Raw genomic sequence first — 23,947 nt, forward strand, 5'->3', positions numbered from 1 at the left:
GTCACGTGGTTTGAAATTTTTAAATTTAAGCAGAAACTCTACATTTTTATCCATTTTAAATTCACAAAAACCTCATTTAACGTCAAAATCCTTGACAAAAGGTCAAAAACTCAACTCTTAACTGTTCTTCAGACAAAAAAAAGAAACTTTCCGACATTCACGAAACAAACGTTTTTCTCATGTAAAAAAGAAAACGTTTTTACGACTCCATTGTTCTACATTTCTTCTATTGTAGTTCATTTTTACACACAAAACTACTAAAAAAAATTTCATCCTTCGAAAAAAAAATCATAAAACAGTATAAGATGCTGATAAAGAGATAATGACTCGTTTTATGTTTATGCTGTTTATGTAGTTTATGTTATATTAAAATTTCCTGTACCTTCACAGACCAATACAGAAAAAAATGAGACAAAAATATAAATTTCTCTTATATTTTTGTCTCTTTCGCACTTTTCATACAAAAATTTCCCTTTTCCATTTTCTCCCCTTTCGTCTTCCAGAATCTCGAAAAATCACGTAGGAGAGAAATTTTCCAGCATCCCCTTCATCATCGCATCTCCAACGGAAGGAAAATTGGACTGGATACTGGAAAGTCGCACGTAATTCAGTTACTTTTTGACCTTTGTCATGAAAACATCCACATTGTCTCTCCGTATCGCCTCGAATAATTTTCCTTCGAAAACACAAAAAAAAAATCAAAAATTTAAACTATCGCTTTGTACGTTCGTATGGCGTATGTACCACGCCCCTGGTAGATAAATAAATTGCTCGTCTTCTTATTTAAAAAAAAATGTGCTTAAAAAGTGATTCAAGTTAAACGAAAAAAAATTTAAAAAAAAATAATTTATCAGAAAAAAAGTGAAGAAAAAAAATTCTTTTGTCATGAAATGTAAATAAATACAAAAAAAAAATTATGAATTGAATGAGAAAATTCGTGCACAAAAGAAAATGAAAAGTAAATAAAATTATTTTTCCAATGCCGACCTACATAACTGAGCGGAGGAATTAAAAGCAGGTCAATGTCCTTCCTGTACGAGAATTTGTGTGTAAAATATTCTAAATAACAATAAATAGCAAAAAAAAAAACATAAATAAATGTAAAATTTTAAGCAATAGCAGCGAAATAACACAAAACATGAAAAATAACACTTTACTAACAATTACTCGGAATTTACAATTCAATTTTATTGTTATTCTACTATCGCATGGTAAGTAAAATTTTATATAAAATATTTTCATCAATTTTCGTTATTATTATAATATTTGCACGCACACGAGTCGTGTTGGTTGGCATGGAAGTTTAGCAGCATCATCCCGGAATAAAAATAATAATTATTGTTATTATTTTCATGCCCCCTATGGCTTTGTTTTCGACAAATTTTTCCGTGCACGTTCGCTGCGAGAAGTGTTTAAGGGAATTTTTGAGGCTAATGCAATGGAGAAAAGTGTTTTTTTGTGAAATTTTTCGAAAAAAAAATTAGAAAAAATAATTTTTAATTATTTTTTTTTTTTTTTTTTAATTAAAAAATAAATTAGTGAAAAATATTTAATAAAATAAATATTGATTAAAAAAATTTTATTTAAATATATTAAAAAAATTAAATAAAATTATTTTTGTTTTAATATTTATTTCATTAAATTTTAATTATTTAGGTATTTTTTATTTTTTTTTAATTATTTCATAATTTTTTATAATTTTATTTTGATTTTAATTTTATTTTTTATTTTGAAAATGATTTTTGCAACTTTTGTTTCAAATTAAAATTAATAAATAAAAAATAAATTTGGTAATAAATTAAATAAAATAAAATCATAAATAAAAATTTTAATTTAATAAAAAAAATAAGAAAAATTCTGAAATATAAACAAATTAAATTAATATAAAATTATTATAAATGAATTTAGAAATTATTTTTTTATTTTTTTCAATTAAATTTATTTTTTTTTTTATTTTTATTAATTATTAAAAATTTAATAATTTAATTATTAGATAAAATTATTATTTAAAATTATAAAATTTATTAATTTTTTCTAAATTATTTTAAAAATTAATTATTAGAAATTATCAAATTTTATTAAAAATTATTTTAATTAACTTATTTTTTTATAATTTTGTAAATAAAAATAATATTTAATTAAATAATATTTAATTAAATTTAAAAAAATAAAATAAAAAAATTACTTAATGATTTAAATTAAATTTTTTTTTTCAAAATTAAAATAATTAATCAATTAAATTAAATTAATTATTAATTAATTATTTTAAAAAAATTAAAATTAATTAATGTTAAATTAAATAATAAAAATTAATTAAAAATAATATTATAAAAACTTACACGATTTATTTTTAAAATTGACAGAATAAATTATTTTCACGATAAATTTTTATTTTTTTCTAAATTAATATTTTTCATAAAACATTTTCCCGCATTGCATCCGCCTTTTAATATCATACACCTAATGTAACAAAAATTCCCCGAAACAAAGTTTTGAAATTTTGCGGCGAATAATCATACAAAATTAGATGCAAGGTCGAATGTTGAACATACAATTAGCATAAATTACACATCCGTTTGATTTTACAACCTCAAATATTTTTGTTATGTTATCCCGAATTAATTTTTCCATCGAAACGAGCTCGTTTGTGGTACTAAATCATTTAAAATTATGCAAAAAAAAAAGTTTTTTTTTATGTTTAAAAATATAACTCACAAAATGTTGCAATTAAAATTTGTTTTGAAGCGTAAAATAAACTAACCACAAAAAAAATAGACTTTATTATTCAAGCGCATACAATATCAAAAAATTTTGCTGTGCCAATGTGAGCCGAATTATGCATGCTTCAACATTTTTATAACAACTTTACAATTTTTTTCCATTGACTCGCATTTTTGCATTCAAATTTAAGGAATCTAAAAAATTTTTCGAAGCGAAAGTTTTCTGAAGATATTTTTTTTTCTAACGCAAAGTTGGCAAATGAATGAATTGAACGGACAAAGCGTGCGAGTTAAAAACTTTTTTTTTGTGACAATTGTGTTAAAATTTTTGTTTTAGTTCCTGAATAGAGGAAAAAAGTGTATGTTTGAAGTTTGTTTGGAAAGTTAACGTGTGACACAATTGTACAGTTTAACAATGTTTCCTTACTTTTATTGCCTTAGTTTAGTTTTTGTTTCCGTTTTATCCTCGTCAAAGTTGGTCTAGTTGTTCGGCAGAGAAAAATTTTTGTGAAAAATTGTTCAAATTGCTTTCATTGATGAACTCAAAGAGGATGAAAAGGTCAAAAAATTCAATTTTAAAAATTTTTTTTCGAATTTTAGTCGAAAAATAGAAAAAAAATTTCCTGAAAAGAAAAAATAATTTTTTTGCTTGGTTTGGATTAATTATTTTATAATATTAACTGCAGTTCTCCGAAAGAATTTCTCAAGTCCCATCTAAAAAAAAATTTTTCATTATCTTTCTAAAAAAAATCGAAAAACTTACAAAATTGTCTCCCAAATTCCTCCGTTATAAAAATTTTCCGAGAACTTTCATCTAACGACCATATTGTTACTTGTTGTTTTTGTCTCTCTATCAATCACCCTCTAACTGAAAGGACGTCAAATCTATTTACGACACATCCTAAAAAAAAGTTGTCCTCATTTTTCCCATTGAATTCTTGGAAATTTGTCATTTTTGTCCATTCCATGCCTCGATGTTGTTGACGATATGTCATGAGCTAAAAAAAAAAAAGAAAAAAAATTGATCAAACTCGAAAGTACATTATTTTCATTACTGAATAATAAATTGAGTTCCTTGCCCACACTTTGGCTCGGTTATCTAGCAGCACAAAGTAGAAACAAAGAATTTGCACGACCGACGATAAAGTTTACCGGATTCGCATTTGATATTCATCCTAAGTAATTTTTCTCGGAAATATTTGTTTCATTGCGATTACTCGCTTTTTTCTCTTTTTTTATGGCGCGGCATGCGTCTGACACACAGAAATTCTATTTTTATCGTTTCACGGAAAAAGGAAAAGTATAACCTCGGCTTGGTTTCGTGAACTTGTCTGAAACACAAGAATTTAGATGGAAATCTTAAAAGAAAAGTAAACTTGAGGCGATTTTTTCTTCTTTGTCTGAGTTGATTTGTATAATCTAAAGATATGGAAAGCTTTTATTAAAAGAAACAATCGCAATATTGTTGAACTCAAGACCAAATGAATTGACCCAATGCACATTTTGAGTTAACCTTAATTAAAAATTCTTAAATTTTTGAACCAATTTTCAAAATTTGAGCATATAGAATAGGATACATGGTCAAAAATTAAGAATTTTTAATTAAAGTTAACTCAAATTGTACATTGGGTCAAATTATTTTTTATCCCAATGCAAGTTAACTCAAATTTTAAATCCATAGCATATTTTAAGTTCTCAAATAGCTTTAATTGGGTCAAATTATTTTTTATCCCAATGCACATTCTGACATTTTTTTCTTTTATACATTCAAAATTTTAAATCCATAGCATATTTTAAGTTCTCAAATAGCTTTAAGTTGATACTTTTGTTAATATTTTTGTCTCAAAGCACATTTTAAGTCAATTTGAATTTTTTCCCAATGCACATTTTGAATTTTTTTTTCATTTATACATTCAAAATTTTAAACCCATAGCATATTTTAAGTTCTCAAATAGCTTTAAGTTGATAATTTTGTTGATATTTTCGTCCCAGAGCATATTTTAATGCATTTTAAATATTTACCCAATGCACAATTTGAAATTTTTTGCATAAATAAGACATTTTCTTGCATTTTCTGCTTGAAATTTCTTTTTTCCATTGAAAAACTCTTACAAAAAAAATTAAAATGGAGCACTTTATTACACGGCCTTTTGTTACACGCATCAAAGAGGTGACACAAAACACATAAATGGAGCAAATTGTTTCGGCTTTTTGTTTTTTTTTCTCTTTTGTTTTTTCCTTTCCTGAAAGCTGTTGTTGTGTTGATCATTTGTACTGTAGGAGTTAAAAAAAGGGATGAAATTGTAAGAGGATTGAACTTGTGATCGTCTTTTATTTATTTTTGAATTACGTAATTGAATAAAAAAAAAAGTTTCCTCTCTTCCTCGAAGGAACATTTCTCGAAACGACGAAACGAAAGTTTCTGTAAATATTGAATAAAAAAAACGAAATTGGAGATCCTCCATTTTCTCTTTTCCGTCAAATTTGATTGAAATAAACGTTCTTCATCTTTAATCATGTTTCCTTTAAATTAACTTCAATAAACATCCGATAAAATTTAAAGAAAAACATCAAACATTACTTCGTCTCGTTCGTACGAGGGAAAAATAAAAAAAAGGAAAAAAACGAAGAGAAAGTTATAAAGTAATTTTTTTCTTCGTTTTCTCCATTGAATTTATTTAATATTGTATCCAGACACTTTTTTTCCTCGGGTATGTGAATTTTTTTTTTTTGCTGTTTTTTTTTTGCTTTGTTTTGTTTAATTTTATTTTTTTGCAATAAAAAATGGATCTCGGTGAGTGTTTTGTGTGTAGAAACATGTGGCATTGTTTGTTGATGGTATCATCTTGCTCATTTTATGCGTTCGAAAAATAAAAATTGAACAAAGGGAAGTAGAAAAATTACTGTCTGAGAGTTAATTGTAAAAATTTTTTTTTGAATTAAATTTAATTTTTAGAAAAATAAAATTTAATATTTCAGAAAAATATTAAATTTTTAATATTTTATTATTTTTAAAAAAAATTAAAAAAAAAAAAAAATTAAAACAAAAATCTTAAAATATCAAATTTTATATTTCAGAAAATTTTAAAAATTTTATTTATAAAAACATTTTAATTGAAAAATATTTTAAAAAATTTAAAAGAAAATTTTAAGTTGACTTTTATTAAAAAAAAAAAATAATAATTTTTTTTTTAAAAAATAATTAAGAAATTTGTTTAATATAATAATAAATTAAAAAAATAAATTAATAAAAAATTAATTTTTAAATTAATTAAAATTTAAAAATTAATAAAAAAAGTTAAAAATTAAAAAAAAATAAATTAATTAATAAATAAAATAAATTTAAAAAGAAAAAATGAAAAAAACTTCAAAAAAAAGTTAAATCAAATAAAAAAATATATTAAAAAAATATTTTAAAAAATTTAAAAAAAAAAAAGAATTAAAAAATTTTAAATTATTAATTAAAAATAAATAAATAATTTTTTAATAAATTAATTAAATTAATAAAAATAATTTTTTTAAAAAATAATTATTATAATTATTAATTATAAATAAATAATTATTAAAAATAATTTTTTTTTTCCAAATTTAAAAAATTTATTTTTTAAAAAAATGCACTTTCATATTTTTAATTTCCCCATTTGAGTCGACTTTTCATCACTTTTCTTTCCCCATACATTTTCGCTACATTTCAGAATAAAAACCACTCGATGCGACAGAAAAAAAACAATGTCGAAAGTCAATTGAAACAGTAGCCTAAAAGCATGTTTTGATGTCTGGTTTGCTTGTTTTTCTTTCCTTGTAATTTAATTCGTCGCTTTTTCCATGACCTTCGCTTTTCAAAAAAAAAAAAAATACCAACCGCCTCCATCGAAAATTAAAAAATCTGCAAATTGGCTTCTAATTAAACATTTTTTCATGAACTCTCACGCCACGTAAGTGTCACAGAACTGAATTAAGAGCAATCAAAAATCGCAACATTGCCTCGCGACGCATAAATTTAAATATTGTGCATGCATATTTTATCGGGGACGATGCGAGGCGAGGTTCACTGTGTCACACTTTTTGACTGCAAATAATTTATTTCTATCGCTCGCCCGAATCCATGTCGCGTTGTGGGACTGTGTCAATTTTCTGTGAAGTTTTTTGTATCAGAAACGAGAAAAAAAAGGAAAAAAAATATTGGCACGAACAAAAAATAATTTTTGGATAGAATTTGATAAATCGATACATAAAACACGAGAAAAATAGAACAAAAAAAATTTTTTATGAGATTTTTTGAACATCATTCAATCGAGTGTGCATTTCTCTCTATTTTTTTTTTTTGCGCTCGTATCAAAATAATAGATAGTTGCCTGGGGATCTCGTCCCATATTTATTGATGCTGCTGCTGCATCACAAAAATCGTGATGGTTTATGCGACGTGACGTTGCTGGTAGCTGTTGGTATGCGGGCATAAAGCACTCGAGCGCCATTAGATTTATTATCGCAGTACTTAACAATGTCACGTCTTCCTCTTTTTCTCCTTATGGACGATTTTTTATGATTTTTTTTGTTTACCACAAAGATGATGTCCGAGCATTTTTTTCTTATTTTCCACAAAAATGCAGCAAAAATGAGGAAAAGACAACAAATATTTATTTTTTTAAACAAACTTTAACTGAAATTGACTCTGCCTGCATTGCCGATGATGACAAATCAATCTCGAATTATTTACCTTTTAGATGAAAAATTTTTCTCTAAATCGAAAAAATGAAGAAAAAACGGAAATAATAAAAAAAACCGATTGACCTTCGTTCGTGTTCCGGAAAATTCATTGAAAATCTCCCATTACTGAATAACTTTCGTTTTTTTTCCTCCATTAAATAATTGAAATTCAACATCATCATCATCGTCATCGAGTCGAAACACAGAGAAATGCTCTGTTACGTAAGAGATTGTTTTATTTTGTGTTCAGGAGGCGCAAAAAAGAATGAGCACGATGACAGACACGTTTCACGAAGGTGTTTTAATGGTCATCGTTTGTACATTGAGGAACGTGAAGGAAAAATAGATTGAAATTCAAATAAATGGCAGAATGATGGGAATAAAAGTGAAAAGTCAAGTCAGGTTTTGTGTTTGTGTTTTTCGGAGCGACAATGGCGTCAATGCGATTCGATGGGTGATGAGTTCATGACGATTTGAAGAATTTCGGGATTAAATGATTTTTTTAAAAGATTTGAAATTTTTGATGAGTTATTTTAAACACATTTTTTAAGTAAAATGAAGTTAAAGCAAACTTTTAAATATATCAAATTTTTTAACTTAATTTTTTTTTTTATTTTTTAAAAAATATTGAAGAACTAAATTTTCTTTGAAAATTTTATGAAGTTGTAACGAAGTTGTATGTATTTTAATAAAATATTAAATATAAAATTAATTTAGTAAAAAAAATTTTTTAAATCCCAATGCACATTTTGAAAAATTCATTTAAAAAATTTTAGCCCAATGAAAATTTTAAAAATTTTTGAAAAATTTTCAAAATAAATTTTTCCCAATGAACATTCTACAAAAATAAATTTTTTCATATTAGGATTTTTTCCAATATAGAAAAAAAAGTTAACCCAAAACAAATTTAATTTTTTCCCCAATTCAAATTTTCAAGTTTTATAAAATACAAATTTAAAATTTTTATACCCAGTACAAATTTTAAATAAAATCTTTATGAAAATTTTTAAACTTTGCATAATGAACATTTTGAAAAAATCAACCTATTGCATATTTGGATTTTTTCCCAATGCATATTTTAAAATTTTTAACCCGAATCAAATTTTTTGACTTTTAACCCAATGCACATTTTCAAATTTTTCAATAAAAATTTTCACGTTAAAGTTGTAATTTTCGTTTTGGATGTCAAAATTAAGCAAAAGAAAACTTTAATTGTGGCTGAAGGTCTAAATTTTTCAAGAATTTGTATTCTGAACTGATACATAATAAATTTTAAAGAAATATTTTGATGATTTTTAAGCTTGAAATTCATTAAAAATTACGGAAAATTTTCTCAAAGTCGAATTTGAAATTTTTTTAAAGTTAAATTTTAAGTTTTAGGTCAAATTAACATTCGTTTGAAAAAAATTACAGAAAATGTCTTTTGACGTCTTTCGGATGGTTCTTAAGATTAAAAATCGAAAAATAAAAAATACATAATTTTGATTTTGCAAATTTTTAAAAGTTAGATTTTTGTTAACGATCATATTCAATGTTTTCAATAGGTATAAAAATCTTGCAAAAGCAACATTTTAATGATTTTTTTTTCTTTTTGTTAAATTTATGGCTTGGTTTGAATTAAAAAGTATTTTTTAGTCGATCTTTCTTTGTTACTTATTGTCATAGAATTTATGTTTCTAACCTAAAAAAAATTTTGATATAAAAAAATTATTTCTATTAAAAGCTAAAGATTACTAAAGAACTTACCTCCTTTAAGAATTTATAGAACTCAAAATTTTTCTTTTTAGAGCCTCTCGACAAAATTTTTATTTGACCTAAAAATTTAACCTTAAAATTAATTTTTTTTAAATTTATGTTCTTCTTAAAAGCTTTTAAAATTATTCTTAAAAAATTTAAAATATCTTAAAATTATTCTTTTCTTTAATTTTTAATTTTTTTTTAATTTTTTTAAATTTTTTTTTATATTTTTAATTTTTTTTTATTTTTGAAAAATTTTACTTAAGAAACTTCAATAAACGGGAATCAATAAGAAAAATTTTTGGTTAAAAATAAGTTTCAAACTCATTCCAACCAAAAACCATCCTCTTACTGATACCCGTTTATCGCTTCAATTAGTCCCGAACGATGTGATAACGTCCCAACATTCGAACGACGAAATTCCCCATCAAAGCTGAACCTCTTCATTTTCTTATCGCACAAAATGCAATAAATCGAACAATTGCCATGCAATTCACATTTCTGATCTCATCTCGCCATAAAAAAGGGGCACCAAAACCGCCAAATAATCAAACTCTTGTATCGCGCGTCGATGTTTGTGTCTCATAAAACTCGCATCAATATCATTATCATAAAATTTTCCATATGGGTCTCCGCATTGCCACATATGGTCCTAAATAAAAAATGATTGTGTCGTCGCTCTTCTTGCTGTCGTTCGCTTTAGTAATAATCCAATCAAGTCAAAAAGCGAACTTTTTTTACGACGTCGTGTTGTGTCGTCATCTTTCTGACGACAGAAAAAAATACCCTTTTTCGGTCGTAAAATAAAAAAGAGTAAAGAGCATTGACGAGAGAAGCGAATTATTACGAGTTTTTTATTGTTCATGTCCAGCGTGTCCTTTTTGTGTGTTTTTTTACGGCTTTAGTTTCACCCTTTTTGATCTTTTTCCTGCTGAAAAAATTTTTTCAAATGAATTATTCAAAAAAAAAAAATTTTTTTTTCGTTTCAGCGATAAAATCCTCCATCGGGCTCCATTTGACGGGCATTGCGGTACCGACAATTGCCGATGTTCGTGATTCCGTGTCGATGTCGTGCAGTTACAATCTGGGCTCAGACAAGCTGCATTCCGTCAAATGGTACAAAGATGACAGGGAATTTTTTCGGTAAGTAAAAATGTCGTCAAATTATCACGACATTTGATTAACTTTGCATGAGGGCAATTTCTTTTTACGTGATGCGCATCATTTTTCACGGAAATTAGACAGAAACGACTGCGAGCGATAAACATGCGACGACGACAAATTTTCGCATAAAATGTATAAAAATTTATTCACAGGGAAATGATTAGCCATTTACGGATTCATTTCTGTGCAATAAAATTCATGCATACTTGAATTTTGTGGCGTTTTTTGCCGTAGAAGGAAAAATATTTGAGAAAAAATTAAAAAGTTGTCATTGGAAGAAGGATTTTATCGTATTTTCATTTTTTATCCCAATGCACATTTTCAAAAATTTATTTAAATTTTTTTAAAAATTACCCCAATGAACATTTCAAAAATTTCACAAAATTCTTATTTTATTTTTTTTGTTCCAATGAACATTTTAATTTTTTTGACCCATTGCATATTTGCACTTTTCTAATAAAAAATTTAAAAATTTTAACCCAAAGCACATTTTAATAATTTTTCAATAAAAAATTCAAAATTTTTAACCCAATGCACATTTTAATAATTTTTCAATAAAAAATTCAAAATTTTTAACCCAAAGCACATTTTAATAATTTTTCAATATAAAATTCAAAATTTTTAACCCAAAGCACATTTTAATAATTTTCCAATATAAAATTTGAAAATTTTAACCCAAAGCACATTTTAATAATTTTTCAATAAAAAATTCAAAAATTTTAACCCAAAGCACATTTTAATAATTTTTCAATATAAAATTCAAAATTTTTAACCCAAAGCACATTTTAATAATTTTCCAATATAAAATTCAAAAATTTTAACCCAAAGCACATTTTAATAATTTTCAAATATAAAATTCAAAAATTTTAACCCAAAGCACATTTTAATAATTTTCCAATATAAAATTTAAAAAATTTTAACCCAAAGCACATTTTAAAATTTTATCCCAATGCACATTAAAAAATTTCCCTTAAACAATTTTTTTTGAATTTTCAAAAAAATATTAATTTTTTACATTTTCATTTAATTCAAACAGACATCAATTCCTTCAAAAATCAATTTTTTACCTTGAAAATGCCCCAAAAGCAGCATCATAAATAAATCTTCCGAAAATTTTTTTTCCCTTATCTGATTCGATCTTGTCTCGGCATTTCCTCGTATCGCATGTTGACATTGGCGTCATTCAATTCAATTGAATGAATCTCGTTGAACTAGAAAAATAAGTACCCCCCGAAGTACAAACAGTATGAAAAATGTCGCAAAAAGCACTTGAGGAACACACATCGAGTGTCACTTTCATGAAAATGGGTACAAAATGGTTTATTGAGCGAGGGAGGAAAAAAAGGGTAAATCACATTATGAAACTTTTAAATCAAAATTTACAGCCAACAAGTGTACCTTTTTTTGTGTGTGTGTTGCGTTGACATTGAGCAAAATTGGAGTAATTGGATGAGTAACGGAATTCGCATCATTGGCAATTAGTTGGTAATTTTCAAAAAGAGAAAAAAGGGATTTTTTTTCATTGATTTTTGTGACGAGATGATGGAAATAATTAATGAAAAATTTAATTTTTGGAAATTTTTTAATGAAAATTGCTTTAAAAGGAAATTTTATTAAAAAAATTTTTTTAAATAATAATTTTTGAAAAAAAATTTTCAAAAATAATTTTTGAAAAAAAAAAAAAATAATTTTTGAAAAAAAAAAAAAAAAAAAAAAATTGATTAATTTTCTTCTGTAATCGTATTTAAATTTAAAAAAAAAATAATAATTTTAACATTAATTTCAATCAGAAGTCGATGTCGTTATTTTCTGACTTTTTTCCTGAACCTCACTTGAAGACTTTTCTCCTTTACACTTCAGAATAAAACATCTAAAAATCCGTTTCGCCCTCTTTCGAATCCTCGAAATGCAACAAATGCACAGCAACGGATTGAAAATCGGATGCAAACCAAAAATAGCGAACAATAAATGAACTGTATGAGGCGTCACGATATCAGGATGCGTCTTAAAAATCCCATAAACGATGAAACAAGGCACAAGAAGGACATACGCCGCCGTTACTGTCATGAATAAAATTAAAGTTGTCTTAACTTCCTTATTTCTTCGCTTTTGGTGAACATCTCCATCTTCAGTTTTTTGAAAATATCCGTAAATTTGCTTGAAAATGTTCGTGTCTCCGAACAGAGGATGAAAAATCTTGCGTTTTAATGTGAGGTAGATAAGGAAGTAGAGTACTGTGATGATACTGAGTCCTGTTATTGGAATGACTAAAGTGACAAAAAAGACGTAAACTAAATCAAAACGACAATATTTCTCTTCCGCAGTATGATCCAATTCGAGGCCCCATGATAGAGAAGCGATTACGATGCAGAATGTCCATGATCCAAGAATTATATCTGAAAAAAAATTAAAAAATCTTTAAATATTAGAAAATAATTCAGAAATCTTTGACCCAATGCACATTTTTAAAATTTTCCAAAGCGAATTTTAAGTTTTTTTTTGCTTAACGAACACGAGATGTTTTGATTTTGTTGACATTTTCAACGTTTTCCCTATTTACTTTTAAATTTTTCGACCCAGTTGGTATTCTTAAGATTTTCAAATTTTTGACCCAATGCACACTCGAAAAATTTTCCTTAATTCAATTTTTTTTTAAATTTTATCCCAATTTACATTTCAAAATTTTCTCAACACAAATTTTTATTTTCTTTTAATTCAAGTTTATATATTTCAACCCAGTTGACATTTTAATTTTTTTTAATCCCAATGCATATTTTAAAATTTTCCCCAATGTAAATTTTAAGTTTTTTCGCTTAATGAATATTTTTAAGTTTTAATTCTGAATATTTTTTAACTTTTTGCCTTATTTACATTTTTAATTTTTGACCCAGTTGGTATTTTAAAATTTTTCTTTTGTGAAATTTGTGAATTTTGACCCAATGCACATTCATAATTTTTTTCTTAAGTAATTTTTTTTTAAATTTTATGAATTAAATTTTAATTTTTTGCCCTAATTCACATTTAAAATTTTTCGAAATGCAAATTTTTATTTTTTTTCAATTAAAATTTTTATTTTTTGACCCAGTTAACATTTTTTTAAATTTTATAAATCGTTAAAAAGCCAAACTTACAATTCGCAATTCCCGTTTTCGCATGCACGTGATAATGCGTCGGAAAAGCAATTGCCCAATACCGATCCACACTCGAAATGGCGAGCGCTGCAACCGAATTCATAATCATAAAAAATGCCAAAAACGAACGACAGTAACAGAATTCCAAATCAAAATACGTTTCCATGTCGAAATAAAGGGTAACCATTCCGATGATGCATGCGCCGCCAAAAAAATCATTAATTGTCATTGAAATTATGTACTTATGAGCTGTCTTGATTGAAGCGCGTTCAATGAAAAACAGCACAAGTACGAAGAAATTCACGATTACAATGCCAATGGAGACGACTAGTTGAGCAACGTAATATGGAAAAAGCTCTGCGTGCTCGTTTAAGTCATCCGAAACGTTTTCTTTACATGGCGATGCTTTGAAATTGTAATATTTTTCTTGCGTGAGAAGGAGAGGATGAAATGGTAGAATTATGGTGAATTCTGCTTCGGTTTTGTTTGAAGGACAATCAGTTGTTAAAGAATTTTCCATTTTGATGCTGATTCTTGAAGGAGCTGAATGAAACTAAAGACGATTCATGAAGACAATTAAAGGAAACGGATATTGAAACATCATCAAGGAAGTAATTGATGAGTAAAAATGACGTTTAAGATTTTTATAATCAACTTTGAAAATTTTATTATTCAGGTTGGGATAATAATTTTTTCAAAAGCTTTTAAAAATTATATAAAATCAAATAAAAATTTGTTCATTAAATTATTTTTAAGATTAAAATATAATTTTTAAAAGATTTTAAAATTAATTTAATTTTTTTTTTTCGAGAATTTTCTTCAAAAATTGACTTTTAAAAAAATGAATCAAATTTTAATAATGAAAAAATTTACAAATTTAAAAAAAAAATTAAATTAAATTAAAAAATTAAAAATTAATTAAAAGTATAAATAATATAAATTGAAAATTTTTAAAATTTTCTTATTATTTTTTTATTAAATTAATTAATAAATTAATTATTATTTTTTTTATTTTTTTTCAAAAAAAAATCTTTATAAATTCTTGAAATTCTAATCAAACAAAAAATTCTCAATGAATCAAAAAAAATTTTTTTAATTTTTTTCATATTTTTGACCTGTAATTTGAAATTTTTCATCAAATTTGTAAATGGATTTAAAAAAAAAATAAAAGAAAAAATATTAATTTAATGTCATAAAATATTTTTTTTACCTAATTAGTTTTAATATTGTTAATTTTTTATTATTTTTACTTTAAATTAATAAAATTGAGCGTAAATTTTTTTTTTTTTTTTTTTTTGAAGCAAAATTTTACATATATTTAAGACCTGAAATTCAAGATTTTTCATCAAATTTAAAAAAATTATTTTTGAAAAAATTTATAATTAAACTTATTAATAATTAAATTATTAATTTATATTTATTATTACTTATAATTAATAAAATTGACAGTAAAGATAAATTTTTATTCAAAATTTTATTTAATTTTATTTTATTCAAAAATATTTTTAAAAAAAATTAAAATTTATTAAAATTTAATTTTTAAGTAATTTTAATTAAATCGATATCTTTGAGGATTTTATTTAAAATCTCAATTTTATATTTTTTTTAAAATTAAACCTGATATTTTCAGAATGAAAACATAAAATTTTCACAACAACTTTAACTTTTTTTGAGTACTCTTCGATCAATGAATCGCCATCTGTGTCGCACTTCCTCTGTTCACTCCCAAAAAAAAAAAAATAACGAGCAAAAAAAAGTAACAACCGATACCGGAGACAACTATGACGACGACAACGACAAAAAAGGCATCATCATGAATATATTGCGCCAATTGATATTGATACACTTGTCGATAAACGACACACACACTGCTTTGGTGACGACCGAGTCCTTAAACGATGTTTAATGTTCCAAAGGGAAAATTTATCGTTTTATTTATTTTTTTATGTGTATTCGAGACAGATAAATTTGTGTAAGAGGGGAGCTTATCTCCCATTTTTTATTCACTTTTTGTCTCGAACGATGGAAAAATTGAATCCGCTGAAGATAAGTGCCGTCATTAAAGTAATGAAAGCCACTTGACGCGAGGAAAAAAGGATTGAAAATCGCCGAAGATTGGAAGAAAAGTCAAAAAGCGAATGATAAATGTTTGGACATCATCTCCATCATCATCAAGTTAGTCATCAATGTCATGTCGTGTTACTTGTTTGTTTGTTTTGTGTTTTTTCTTTTTTTTTTCTCTCTTGTAAACAGACAAGATTGATGAATTCTCGAAGATTTCTGTCTCGTTTTGGATTTGAAGTTTTGCTTCGTGAGAATTTTGACACGAAAATGACAAGAAACGTGTCCCTTTCCATCGTTGTTTCGTCGTTAATCGAATAAAAAGACAAAGTTCGTGCGACGAAGACAAAAGTAGAGCAAACCTTTGTTTGCCAACAAATTCTGATCCACACCGAACAAAGTCTAACTTTTTAATTTTTTTTTATCATGCCTTACTTTTTTTTTGTCACAAGAGCATTGGTTATGAGCTCGGTAAACTCTGCTCGAAAGTTGTTCTAATCATTCATCGTATAAACTTTTTCTTCTTTGTCTCATTTTTTTTTGATGGCGTTTCAAGAAGAAAAAAAAATTTTTTTTTCAAGAAGTCTGTCTGAAGATAAAAAAAAAAATTAAAAATAAATTCCAATCATATAAAAAAGTTCAAAATTAAAAAAAATTATAAGAAAAAAAAATTAAAAAAAAAATCAGTTAAATTAAAAAAATTAAAATTTAATTAAATTTAATAAAATAAAATTTAATTGAAAAACAAAATTGACTTTAACTTAATATTTAATTTTAATTAATTTAATTTTTTTATAATTTTTTATTTTAATTATTTTTTTTATAAAAATTAAATTATAAAACTTTAATTTAGAGTTTTTAGAATTTTTTTTTTAGAAAAATATTTAAATTAAAATTTAATTTTTTTATACAAAAATAATAATCCATTTATTAATAAATAAAAAAAATATTAATAAATTAATCAATAAATTAAAAAAAATTATTAATAAAAACAAAATAATTATTCAATAAAAAATTATTTTTTGAATAACTAATTTTTAATTTAATTTTATTTTTTATTAGAATTATTTTTTTAATTAAAACTATTTTGTAATAAATTAAAATTTAATAATTATTTTAATTTTATAATAAAAATTTAAAATAAAATTTAAATTTGTTAAAAATAAAAATTAAAAAAAAAATTATAAATGCGCTTTAATATTTTAGAAAACTTACTTTTTTAGATTTTGTCATCTTTCGAGGTGCTCTTGAGATCATAATTTATGTGTGTAGACAAAAAAAAATGTGATACGAAGAAAATTAGATTTTGTGGTTCTTTTGAGATTTTTTGTTCTCATTGTTTCATCAACGAGCCTCCAGGCATAAAAATAAAAACGCAAAGATAATTTTTCATCACTTTTTAAGCTCTTTTTACTCTCAACCAAAAAAAAAAAAAACTCAGAATAATCGATAATCGTGTCACGGTATTTAAACATTATTTATCCGTAAATTTCTCATTTCAATCATAATTATTTCTCCATACTCCGTCTGCACTAAAAGCCTGTATATATTGAAAAATAAATCAAATTAAAGCTTTTTACACCGTACCATTATCATTATAATCAATTTACAATTTACACACATGCTCAATCATTAAAATACATTCAATGTGAGAGTCTTCCTTTTTATTATTATTATGTACTTTACTCTCGATCCCATTTCATCCGAATGATAATTTAGCTCGTGTGTGTGTGTGATATTAAATCAGATAGAGAAACAGGTAGAGCGAAATTTTGCAGAGTAATCGTAATAATCATCATAATTAAAGTCGTTTTATGTGTGTGTGTGTCTCGGCATTTTATTGACATAAATACACACACAGAGCGAATACGAAAAGAGGAAAGTTAATGTATCATCGCCAGTTTATTATTATCAAGCCACGTACAGCGGTATACATGGCAAAACGGAAAATCTTAATTTCTGAGTCAATAAAGGTGATGATTTAATGAAATTATGGAGGGTTATATTTTAATTGAGTGCTTTTCGAGGAAAATTTGTTCAAGAGTCGTTAAATTAGTGAAATTCATGCCATGGAAATTTTCCATCTTGAAGATTTCTTTAGAAAAGTTGATTTGAAAATTTTTTAGGGCTCATAACCTGATAAAGAAAATTTTTCTTTTTGATGGATTTTTGATGATTTGTTCAGAAAAGTTGATTCTGAGACTTTTAGGGTTCATAAGGGTTCTGATTTTATCAAAGGGGTTCTAATTTATCATTTTCAATCATTTTATAACTCAAAACTGCCAAAAAATTGAAACTGAAAAAATTTTTTTCCTTTGACATAGTTTTGTTTTAAAAACTAAATCAAGAGCAAAAAAAACTGTGTCAAAAACTGTGTCAAAGCAATTTTTGTCAAATTTTGCTCCAAATGGATAAAAATTTGTCAGAGGGCTCTAATTTATCATTTTTAATCATTTTCTAACTCAAAACTGCCAAAAAATTTCCTTTGACATAAAAAACTAAATGCAAAAAAACTGTGTCAAAAAAAAAATTTTTTTCCTTTGACATGCCAAAAAATTGAAACTGAAAAAATTTTTTTCCTTTGACATAGTTTTGTTTTAAAAACTAAATCAAGAGCAAAAAAACTGTGTCAAAAACTGTGTCAAAGCAATTTTTGTCAAATTTTGCTCCAAATGGATAAAAATTTGTCAGAGGGCTCTAATTTATCATTTTTAATCATTTTATAACTCAAAACTGCCAAAAAACTTGAAACTGTGTCAAAGCAAAAATTTAAAAATTTAAAAAAAGTTTTTTTCCTTTGACATAGTTTTGTTTTAAAAACTAAATCAAGAGCAAAAAAACTGTGTCAAAAACTGTGTCAAAGAAATTTTTGTCAAATTTTTATCCAAATGGATAAAAATTTTGTCTCTAATTTATCATTTTTAATCATTTTTTTCGAACAAAAAAACTGTGTCAAAAACTGTGTCAAAGCAATTTTTGTCAAATTTTGCTCCAAATGGATAAAAATTTGTCAGAGGGCTCTAATTTATCATTTTTAATCATTTTCTAACTCAAAACTGCCAAAAAATTGAAACTGAAAAAATTTTTTTCCTTTGACATAGTTTTGTTTTAAAAACTAAATCAAGAGCAAAAAAACTGTGTCAAAAACTGTGTCAAAGCAATTTTTGTCAAATTTTGCTCCAAATGGATAAAAATTTGTCAGAGGGCTCTAATTTATCATTTTTAATCATTTTCTAACTCAAAACTGCCAAAAAATTGAAACTGAAAAAATTTTTTTCCTTTGACATAGTTTTGTTTTAAAAACTAAATCAAGAGCAAAAAAACTGTGTCAAAAACTGTGTCAAAGCAATTTTTGTCAAATTTTGCTCCAAATGGATAAAAATTTGTCAGAGGGCTCTAATTTATCATTTTTAATCATTTTCTAACTCAAAACTGCCAAAAAATTGAAACTGAAAAAATTTTTTTCCTTTGACATAGTTTTGTTTTAAAAACTAAATCAAGAGCAAAAAAACTGTGTCAAAAACTGTGTCAAAGCAATTTTTGTCAAATTTTGCTCCAAATGGATAAAAATTTGTCAGAGGGCTCTAATTTATCATTTTTAATCATTTTCTAACTCAAAACTGCCAAAAAATTGAAACTGAAAAAATTTTTTTCCTTTGACATAGTTTTGTTTTAAAAACTAAATCAAGAGCAAAAAAACTGTGTCAAAAACTGTGTCAAAGCAATTTTTGTCAAATTTTGCTCCAAATGGATAAAAATTTGTCAGAGGGCTCTAATTTATCATTTTTAATCATTTTCTAACTCAAAACTGCCAAAAAATTGAGGGCTCTAATTTATCATTTTTAATCATTTTCTAACTCAAAAACTGAAAAATTTTTTTTCCTTTGACATAGTTTTGTTTTAAAAACTAAATCAAGAGCAAAAAAACTGTGTCAAAAACTGTGTCAAAGCAACTTTTGTCAAATTTTGCTCCAAATGGATAAAAATTTGTCAGAGGGCTCTAATTTATCATTTTTAATCATTTTCTAACTCAAAACTGCCAAAAAATTGAAACTGAAAAAATTTTTTTCCTTTGACATAGTTTTGTTTTAAAAACTAAATCAAGAGCAAAAAAACTGTGTCAAAAACTGTGTCAAAGCAATTTTTGTCAAATTTTGCTCCAAATGGATAAAAATTTGTCAGAGGGCTCTAATTTATCATTTTTAATCATTTTCTAACTCAAAACTGCCAAAAAATTGAAACTGAAAAATTTTTTTTCCTTTGACATAGTTTTGTTTTGAAAACTAAATCAAGGACAATGCTTGATTTAGTTTTTTTTTTCAAAACTGAATAACCTGATAAAGAATTTTTTTCTTGATCATTTTTTTGAAGATTCAATTATAAAAGTTGATGAAAAGACTTCAAAAATTAAAATTTCCTCTTCTAATATGAATTTATTGATAAATTCGAGATAAAAAATAAACTTCAAATCCTTTACTTGGAAAGCGCTTTTCCTCTAAACTCCCATCTTTCGGGTCCCGGACCATAAGCTGACGATCTGAAAGTCATTCGAGTTTCGTAATACGCTTCTGGACTGTAATCCATGTCAACTTCTACACATCGAAGAGCCTTTTCCCATTTGAACTTCTCATACAAAGTCATTAAGATACAAAAAATTACTAAACTTATTGCAAGGAATTGTAAAACTACAACTTCACGCATTTCCTGTTCATCATTTCCGCTCTTCATAAGTTGAAAATTAGTCACTTTCTGACGTATTTCCTTCGATAAGTCAGAAAAAACATCTCCGATGGCTTTTATATGGTCATCTCTGTTAAGACATTCGATATTTTCTACCTTTCGAATGCGATACGAGTGTTTTCGTGTCTTTCGATATCCATTCAACTCCCTCTTAGAAATGTTTTTGTCCTCAAATGCTTTTAAAATTGTTTTAAGATTGCGACATTCGAACAAATTATCTTCAATGTTTACGGTTTTGATACTTTGAAAGGTATTAATGAGCGAATTTTCATCCAAATCCAACAAATTATTGCTATTCAACGAAATTGACGTCAGTTTGTCGAGTTTAACCATTGAACGAGCATCAAAATGAACCAAAAAATTATTATTCAAATCCAAAATCTCCAATTTTCGGGTATTTTCGAACATTCGAACGTCGATGTACGTCAATTTGTTCGACGACAAAAGCACGTAACGCATTTCCGGGTTGTTTTTGAAGATATTAACATCAATTTCTCGTACTTCGTTGTTCCAAATCTTGAAGGCGAATAATTTGTGACATGCGGCAAGAGCGCCATCTTGAATTTTTTGCAAAGAACATTTAATTGGATCGAATTGAAGTAAATTTGGGAATTTTTCGCAGATTTCTGATGTTAAAATTGGCATTTTGCATAGACTAAAGGAAATTCTGTCAACTTTTGAGAGATCTGGGTATGAAGGTTGAAAAAAAGGATGACTTTTGTTGGTTTGGACTCCTTCGAAAACGCACCAAAAGTCTCTCATGATGCAATTAATGGCGCCATGAGTGATTGGAATTGTTATAAAAATGCTTAAAAAAGTAATTTTTAGCATTTTTGAACTGAAAGTCGTCACTTGTCGGTTGATTTTGACGAACTGAAGAGGAAATGTGTGTACATTTATCTAAAAAGTAACTCAACGTATCAACGGGATGTGTCAATTGCAATAAAACCACGATAACTTCAATTCATTTTGTGATGCGAACAGGGATGGATTTTAAGTTTTTATGCTTGGTTTGGATTAAAAAGTATTTTTTTTTGCTTAGTTTGGATTTTTTCTAAAAAAAATTTACTTAATTTTAATTAATTAGAATTTATTTTTTCAGAAAGTTTTCGAATTTCGGTTTTTTTTTATTAAATTTATATTTTAATTTTTTTTTAATAATTCTTTCAAAAAAAATTTAATTTTTTATTTAACTTTTTTATTTAATTTATTTTTTTTTTTAATAATCTAATTTTTATTTATTTTAATAAAATATTAAATAAAATGAAACAAAAAAAATAATTGCCTAACTTTTCTCAATTATTTTATTTTTTTTTTAAATTAAATTTTTAATTTATTTAATTTTATTTAAAATTAATTTTTTTTGTTTCTTTTTAATTTTGTTAATTTTATTATTATTTTTAATTTTTTTAAAATATATTTTAATTTATTTTAAAATTATTTCTTTCAAATTTTCTTTAAAAAAATAAAATTTAATTAGGTACTTAACTTTTATTCTGACTTTAAAATTTTTTATAATTTTTTATCTTTTTATTTTTTTTAATAATTAAATTTGTTTTATTTTTAATAATTTGTAAATTTAAAAAGAAAAAATATTAATTATTCTTAAAAAAATATATTTATTTAAAAATAATATAACAAAAAAATGAAATTTAATTGCCTTACTTTTTCAATTATTTTTATTTTTTTTATTGAACTTTAACTTTTTTAAATATTTTTATTTTTTTATTAATTTAATTTCATTAAAAAAAAATAAAAAAAAATTTGTTAACTTCTTTGCTAATTTTTAAACTTTTTAGAACAAATCAATTTTTTTAATCACTTTTAATGAATTTTAATAATTAACTTAAATTTCTGAAATTTTTTTTAATTGATAAATTAAATAAAATAAAATAAAAAATTAAATAAATTTAATTTAATTTTTTTAAATTTAAATATTTTTTTAACAAATTTGATTAAAATTCAATTCTAATGCTTGGTTTGGATTAAAAAGTAAAATTTTTGCTTGGTTTGAATTAATTGGAAAAATTGTAAAAAACTTACCTGAAAAATTTCCCCATAAAAGTACTTCTTCATCCCAAATCCGTTCCTGCAAAGAAAAAAAGTAGTTGTAATAATAATGAATTTTCATTACACGGTTGCGCGTGTCTCGTTTCCTGCGGTTTCACGACAATATTTCTTTTCATCAACAACTGCATTGTTCGCTCGCACACACAAAAAAAATGTAATTAATATTGTTCAAACATCGCTTCGCATTTTCTGGTTATTCGGCATAACATACGGCGAAACGAGCGACACGAGAGAACGGACAATAACAAACATTGGACACGGACCATTTTGTTGTAACAAGCTCATTTATTCCGCATGAAATACGGATATTCTTGCTCGAAACGCTGCTAAATTTAGTCTCGTGCACTGCAGAAAATGTCACAAATGCAAATATCATGCGGTTTCACATCGCATTGACGACACATGTGCTTCACACAGAGAGCGAAAAAAAAAAGTCAAAATGATAAATAATTCTAATTCCCTGAGCCGTTGTGTGTGTTTCATTTCTAATTTTCCGCCTGTTTTTTCAGCTACGCACCGTACCAAGAACAACAAGTAATGATGTTTCCAGCTGTCGGTGTTCATCTGACAAAGGAGCCGTACGATCCGTACGAATGCGGACGCACCAAATGCCGTATCACACTCGATAATTTAAGTGTCGGCTCAACAGGCACCTACAAGTGCGAAGTGTCTGGGGATGCACCGACATTTCCAATTGTGTTCGAGGCATCGAATATGACGGTGATTGGTGAGTTTTGACTTTTTAATGCGATGTTTTGGCGCGCGGCGTGATTGACAACTTTTCCGCAGCACTGCCGAGAATTGATCCCGTAATTAGTGGGCTGGGATATCGATATGAGATTGGAGACTTTGTGGTAGCGAATTGCACGTCAGATATTTCGTTTCCGCCAGCGATACTCAATTGGTATATCAATGATATTCGGGTAAGTTTTTTTTCTGAAAAAGACGAAAAATATTAGATTTCATTTAAAAAATATTAAATTAAATTTTTTAAAAAAAAAATTTTAATCTTCTTATTAATCTCGAGTTTAAAAATACAATTTTTAAAAAAAAATCAAATCAATTAACTAATTTTAATTGACTTTTTTGTATTTTTAATTAAAATTTTGAATTAATTTAATTTTTAAAATTTAATTTAAATTTATTTCTTTATTTCAATTAAATTAAATTTCAAAAATAAATAGAATTTAAAATATTTTTTTTATTAAATTTTTAGTTAAAAAATAAATTTTTATTTTTTGTTATTTAATTATTAATTTTTATGTTAATTTTTTTGATATTTAATATTTTGTTTTTTTATTACCTTAATTAATTACTTAATTAAATTATAATAATTTAAGTCAAAAAAAATATTTTTTATTCAGATCAAATTGAAATAATTAATTTATCAATTTTTATTTTTTTTAAATTTACCTGAAACTTTTATATTTTTAAGCTTTAAGTTTTTTTCAAAAATTTTTCAAAATTTATATTTTTAATTTTTTTTAAATTATTTCTTTAAAATTTTCTAAAAATAAAAAAAAATATTTTAATTACAACTCTTTTTTAATTATTTTTATCAAAATTAATTTTTATAATTCATCTAATTGTTAAAAAATTTTATATTTGAACTCAATT

General features: G+C 25.1%; 1 protein-coding gene across 1 annotated transcript in view; it reads left to right on the forward strand.

Moving 5' to 3' along the window:
• Positions 1-875: 875 nt before the first annotated feature.
• LOC134833703 (uncharacterized) overlaps positions 876-23,947 on the forward strand; it is a 31,603-nt gene continuing 8,531 nt past the window's right edge. The window contains exons 1-4 of the mRNA XM_063848121.1: positions 876-1,211; positions 10,154-10,307; positions 22,840-23,057; positions 23,120-23,253. Of these exons, the coding sequence (XP_063704191.1) occupies positions 1,139-1,211; positions 10,154-10,307; positions 22,840-23,057; positions 23,120-23,253 (579 nt within the window). The 5' untranslated portion in view covers positions 876-1,138. The remainder of the gene's footprint in view (positions 1,212-10,153; positions 10,308-22,839; positions 23,058-23,119; positions 23,254-23,947) is intronic.

Source organism: Culicoides brevitarsis, chromosome 3 (assembly GCF_036172545.1).
Source record: "Culicoides brevitarsis isolate CSIRO-B50_1 chromosome 3, AGI_CSIRO_Cbre_v1, whole genome shotgun sequence".
Classification (NCBI taxonomy): Eukaryota; Metazoa; Arthropoda; class Insecta; order Diptera; family Ceratopogonidae; genus Culicoides; species Culicoides brevitarsis.